The 6700-nt window shown below is 48.2% G+C and overlaps 1 protein-coding gene across 2 annotated transcripts in view; it reads left to right on the forward strand.

Moving 5' to 3' along the window:
• The first annotated feature begins 248 nt into the window (after nucleotides 1-248).
• mfsd2ab (major facilitator superfamily domain containing 2ab) overlaps nucleotides 249-6700 on the forward strand; it is a 55447-nt gene continuing 48995 nt past the window's right edge. Inside the window, exons 1-2 of one of the 2 annotated variants that reach the window (XM_046325418.1) lie at nucleotides 249-273; nucleotides 354-465. In XM_046325418.1, the coding sequence (XP_046181374.1) occupies nucleotides 373-465 (93 nt within the window). In that variant the 5' untranslated portion in view covers nucleotides 249-273; nucleotides 354-372. Of the gene's footprint in view, nucleotides 466-6700 lie in introns of both variants that reach the window. The other variant, XM_046325417.1, reaches the window with a different exon arrangement.

Below are 6700 nucleotides of genomic sequence, written 5' to 3' on the forward strand. Positions count from 1 at the left end.
TCAGACATTGTAAGAACAATAAAGACAAAATAAGGCCTTTTCATTCCTTCCACCTGCCTTCTAATAAATGTACTATAGATATACTAATAAAATCTCTAAAGAGTCTGATAATATCAGTGTTTCCTTTGGAAGTCTCTTTGTGGGCGGGGTTGACTGATAGTGAATGGTGGCCTGTTGACGGGGGGGGGGCGTGGCCTCACTTACTACATCATGAATGACAGCTTCTTCAGCGTCACTCTTCTGGTTGTGTGTAGTCTGAACTCAACTCTAAAGGTGCTACTGATTTCTGTTTCAATTACGCCGGTTTTACGAACAGATTTGTTTATATAATATTTATTGTTTTTTTTCCAAAGGTTATTTATTTATAAAGTGATGGCAAAAGGAGAAGGAACCGAACAATATTCCAACAATAATTTATTAACGAATAAACCGGTTAACCCAGATGTGGTCAAATTAGCTGTGAAGGTAAGTTTGATTAATTTATGCTTTTTATCAACACTATTAGCAGCCGTTATGTATTCATGAGTATACGTTCTGAACTAAACCGGAGAGGAAGACAGCTTCGATTTAAATAGATTAGCCTAGTTATTTAATGGAACAAGTCTATATAATACGTTTTGTATTGATGATCAATTATATTGCCTATCATTGATTTCCACGGGTTGGTTTGACAGCGGCCACCGCGTTTCAATGACATTTTCTTTGCTTGGCGTAAAGTGAATTCTGTTTTTTATTTTCTTTCCTTTATTCATTTTCAAATGATTATCCGGTTCGTAACTAGCTCTTCTCGTCGCGGTGCAAGCCCTTTCTTTTGATATAAATGATTCTTCAAATGGGTCTATAAGAAGTGATCAGACATAACTATGCGGTTAAAAAAAAATCGGAATTATTATGGCGCTTTTGGGGGTTGGAATAATAAGAATGAATGCACGGTGCCAGCGGAGCGTCTCTCTACGTAACTCGCAGCAAGGCAACGTGTCATTTCGCCGGGGCTGGAGCTGTGATCTCTTCTGAAATTGGAGTGACCCCTTCCAAGCATGCTTGATCTGTGTATACGTTTTAAATATTTCACTATACCTAGTCATCAACAACATAGGTGTTCACCGAAAGACATTTCCGATATTTTATCTCTAATAATCGATCATTTATATGCTTATTAGGCAATTTTTTTAGTGATCCGTTTCTTTGTCCCTTTGACATGACCTCACTTGCATGCAAATGCATGTCGTCTTCAGGTGATGCCTCAGACAGCTAACATAAACGGCACCTTATTTGGTGCTAATTGTTATTAGCCTAAGTGTTTTCAATAATAAACCGGAAGTAGACCTATATGATGTCACGAGATGGACTATTATAACGAACCGTGGTACATTTCAGTGACGTCAACAATAGGTCTGCTGTGGGGGATGGAATGTGGCTATGTAAGGGACCATGGTGTATTTTTGGATGGGGACAGTGGGTTGGCTCGGGTTCCATTCTGTCCTGGCTAACTTAATGGGGGGATCTAATGATATACAAGGGGATATCATTAAGATGAGGCTACCTGCCTCCTCTACACCCTAACCACTAGGCTACCTGCCTCCTCTACACCCTAACCACTAGGCTACCTGCCTCCTCTACACTCTAACCACTAGGCTACCTGCCTCCTCTACACTCTAACCACTAGGCTACATGCCTCCTCTACACTCTAACCACTAGGCTACATGCCTCCTCTACACTCTAACCACTAGGCTACCTGCCTCCTCTACACTCTAACCACTAGGCTACCCTGCCGCCCCTACACTCTAACCACTAGGCTACCTGCCTCCTCTACACTCTAACCACTAGGCTACCCTGCCACCCCTACACCCTAACCACTAGGCTACCCTGCCACCTCTACACTCTAACCACTAGGCTACCTGCCTCCTCTACACTCTAACCACTAGGCTACCTGCCTCCTCTACACTCTAACCACTAGGCTACCTGCCTCCTCTACACTCTAACCACTAGGCTACGCTGCCTCCTCTACACTCTAACCACTAGGCTACGCTGCCTCCTCTACACTCTAACCACTAGGCTACGCTGCCTCCTCTACACTCTAACCACTAGGCTACCTGCCTCCTCTACACTCTAACCACTAGGCTACCTGCCTCCTCTACACTCTAACCACTAGGCTACCTGCCTCCTCTACACTCTAACCACTAGACTACCTGCCTCCTCTACACCCTAACCACTAGGCTACCTGCCTCCTCTACACTCTAACCACTAGGCTACCTTGCCACCTCTACACTCTAACCACTAGGCTATATCATTAAGATGATGTGAAGGGTTCTGCAGTTTCTCAATAAATTTCACTCCCTCTTCAAGTGTAGGCCCACATGCCAGACAGACACGTTTGAGAGTATTTTATAAGTTTAACTAGGCAAATCATTTAAGAGCAAACTCTTATTTACAATGTCGGGCCTACCAGGGAAACAGTGGGTTAACTGCATTATTCAGGGACAGAACGACAGATTTACTGGCCCAACGACCTAACCACTAGGCTACCTGCCTCCTCTACACTCTAACCACTAGGCTACATGCCTCCTCTACACTCTAACCACTAGGCTACCTGCCCCCTCTACACTCTAACCACTAGGCTACCTGCCTCCTCTACACTCTAACCACTAGGCTACCTGCCTCCTCTACACTCTAACCACTAGGCTACCTGCCTCCTCTACACCCTAACCACTAGGCTACCTGCCTCCTCTACACTCTAACCACTAGGCTACCCTGCCACCTCTACACTCTAACCACTAGGCTACCCTGCCACCTCTACACTCTAACCACTAGGCTACCCTGCCGCCTCTACACTCTAACCACTAGGCTACCCTGCCGCCTCTACACTCTAACCACTAGGCTACCTGCCGCCCCTCCACTCTAACCACTAGGCTACCTGCCTCCTCTACACTCTAACCACTAGGCTACCTGCCTCCTCTACACTCTAACCACTAGGCTACCTGCCTCCTCTACACTCTAACCACTAGGCTACCCTGCCGCCTCTACACTCTAACCACTAGGCTACCCTGCCACCTCTACACTCTAACCACTAGGCTACGCTGCCTCCTCTACACTCTAACCACTAGGCTACGCTGCCTCCTCTACACTCTAACCACTAGGCTACCTGCCTCCTCTACACTCTAACCACTAGGCTACCCTGCCATCCCTACACTCTAACCACTAGGCTACCCTAACCCTAGGCTACCGCCTCTACACTCTAACCACTAGGCTACCCTACCACCTCTACACTCTAACCACTAGGCTACCCTACCGCCTCTACACTCTAACCACTAGGCTACCCTGCCTCTACACTCTAACCACTAGGCTACCCTACCGCCTCTACACTCTAACCACTAGGCTACCCTACCACCTCTACACTCTAACCACTAGGCTACCCTACCACCTCTACACTCTAACCACTAGGCTACCCTACCACCTCTACACTCTAACCACTAGGCTACCCTACCGCCTCTACACTCTAACCACTAGGCTACCCTACCGCCTCTACACTCTAACCACTAGGCTACCCTACCGCCTCTACACTCTAACCACTAGGCTACCCTACCGCTCTACACTCTAACCACTAGGCTACCCTACTCTAACCACTAGGCTACCCTACCGCCTCTACACTCTAACCACTAGGCTACCCTACCACCTCTACACTCTAACCACTAGGCTACCCTACCGCCTCTACACTCTAACCACTAGGCTACCCTACCGCCTCTACACTCTAACCACTAGGCTACCCTACCGCCTCTACACTCTAACCACTAGGCTACCCTACCGCCTCTACACTCTAACCACTAGGCTACCCTACCGCCTCTACACTCTAACCACTAGGCTACCCTACCGCCTCTACACTCTAACCACTAGGCTACCCTACCACCTCTACACTCTAACCACTAGGCTACCCTACCACCTCTACACTCTAACCACTAGGCTACCCTACCACCTCTACACTCTAACCACTAGGTACCCTAGCCTCTACACTCTGTTTCACTCAGGAACCAACAACCTCTACACTCTAACCACTAGAATGTCATGGTGCATCAACAGTCTTAACTCAAGACATTTATGTTCACGCGGTGGATAGTCTGTTTCAACAGATCGAAAGTACAAACCATAATAGACAGTTCTAAAGAGTTCTAAAAGGCAGGTGACGATTTATATTTAGTCGAGAGTTGCTTTAGACTGCACATGTTTTATGGCCTGGGAACTTGGCCTGAACATCTGGCAGGATTAGATGTCTTTAGGTATTGATTTGGGACTGGGCACAAACTCTTAGATGAACACCTGGTATGAAGTACCGGGATACATACGTGTGAATGAGGTCTCCGTCATTTAACGTTCTTCTAAACTGGGTGGCAGCCACAGAGAGCCCTTATCATTGGCTTAGGCAGAGGGTGTGAGTGTGTGCCCCTGATTGCCCATTAGTGATAGACGAGAGGGCTTCCTGTTGGCAAGCCAACATGGCAAAGTTCCATGGGAGGAGGAGGAGGAGGAGGAGGAGGAGGGGCGGGGGCAGAATGGCCCTCAACCTTGCCAAATAGATTGTGACAACCCTGTGAAGGGTCACACTGACCAGTCTGTGGGCCTTGGTTGAGTAATGTTTCCCTGGCAGGAGTGACCTGACAGACTGTTTCCCAGATGGCACCCTATTCCCTACAGCATCACCCTATATTGGTCTAAAGTAGTGCCCTACTACCCTATTGACCCTGGTCTAAAGTAGTGCACTACTACCCTATAGACCCTGGTCTAAAGTAGTGCACTACTACCCTATATACCCTGGTCTAAAGTAGTACCCTACTACCCTATAGACCCTGGTCTAAAGTAGTGCACTACTACCCTATAGACCCTGGTCTAAAGTAGTGCACTACTACCCTATAGACCCTGGTCTAAAGCAGTGCACTACTACCCTATTGACCCTGGTCTAAAGCAGTGCACTACTACCCTATAGACCCTGGTCTAAAGTAGTGCACTACTACCCTATAGACCCTGGTCTAAAGTAGTGCACTACTACCCTATAGACCCTGGTCTAAAGTAGTGCACTACTACCCTATAGACCCTGGTCTAAAGTAGTGCACTACTACCCTATAGACCCTGGTCTAAAGTAGTGCACTACTACCCTATAGACCCTGGTCTAAAGTAGTGCACTATATAGGGAAAGGGTACCATTTGGGAAGTAGCCTGAGTGATTGGTATCGGGGTGGGAAATGCCCAAGTCTACAACCTGTGTGGGCAGAGACAGAATAATTAGGCTACTGGGTTCTGTTCACACTGTTGAAGTGAGTCGGTCTATCATGACAAAAACGCCTCTCCTGCCCCAGACTCCCAGCGCTGGTGCTCAAGTAACTGTGGGTGAATTCTGTAGACAGATAACTCTCCTCTGAATTTAGAGACCCACACAATGGTTCTCTCAGTCGGACTGTCTGCCAAACAGAAAATGTGTATCATTCGATTGTTCTTTGGTCTTTTGAGAGGAAAGAGGAGAGCTGTGTGAGAGAGAGAGAGAGACTAGAGAGACTGGAAGAGACTGGTTCCAGAGGGAGAGAGGAGGAGAGAGGAGAGAGACTGAGAGACTGGAGAGAGACTGAGAGACAGAGAGACTTGGACTGGAGAGACTGGCAGAGAGACTGAGAGACCAGAGAGACTGGTGAGAGATTCCCTGGGAGACCTGGAGACTGGAGAGATAGACTGGAGAGAAGTAGTGCAGAGACTAGAGACCCTGGTGGAGAGTGAGACTACTACCCTAGAGACTGGTCTAAAGTAGAGACTGGAGAGAGAGACTGGAGACTGGAGAGAGTAGAGAGACTGGAGAGACTGGAGAGAGAGAGAGAGAGAGACTAGAGAGAGACTGGAGAGAGACTAGAGAGAGAGAGAGACTGGAGAGAGACTGGAGGAGAGAGACCCTGGTCAGAGAGAGAGACTGGAGAGACTGGAGAGAGAGAGACTGGAGAGAGAGAGAGACTGGAGAGAGTGCACTACTAGAGAGACCCTGGAAGAGAGAGAGACTGGAGAGAGACTGGAGAAGAGAGACTGGAGGAGAGAGACTGAGAGAGAGAGAGACTGGAGAGAGAGACTGGAGAGAGAGAGAGAGAGACTAGAGAGACCCTGAGAGAGACTGTGAGAGAGAGAGAGACTGGAGAGAGAGAGAGAGAGACTGAGAGAGACTGAGAGAGAGAGACTGGAGAGAGAGAGACTGAGAGAGAGAGAGACTGGAGAGAGAGACTGGAGAGAGAGAGAGACTGGAGAGAGAGAGACTGGAGAGACTGGAGAGAGAGAGAGACTGGAGAGAGACTGAGAGATTGAGAGAGACTGGAGAGAGAGAGACTGTGAGAGAGAGAGACAGAGAGAGAGAGAGACTGGAGAGAGAGAGACTGTTGAGAGAGAGACTGGAGAGAGAGAGAGAGACTGCCCCAGAGAGAGACTGGAGAGAGAGACTGTGGGAGAGACTGAGAGAGAGAGACTGGAGAGAGACTGGAGAGAGAGAGACTGGAGAGAGAGAGAGAGAGACTGAGAGAGAGAGACTGAGAGAGAGAGACTGAGAGAGAGAGAGAGAGAGAGAGAGAGAGAGACTGGAGAGAGAGAGAGACTGAGAGAGAGAGAGACTGGAGAGAGACTGGAGAGAGAGAGACTGGAGAGAGACTGGAGAGAGAGAGACTGGACTGGAGAGAGAGAGAGA

Source organism: Oncorhynchus gorbuscha, linkage group LG24 (genome assembly GCF_021184085.1).
Source record: "Oncorhynchus gorbuscha isolate QuinsamMale2020 ecotype Even-year linkage group LG24, OgorEven_v1.0, whole genome shotgun sequence".
Taxonomy (NCBI): domain Eukaryota; kingdom Metazoa; phylum Chordata; class Actinopteri; order Salmoniformes; family Salmonidae; genus Oncorhynchus; species Oncorhynchus gorbuscha.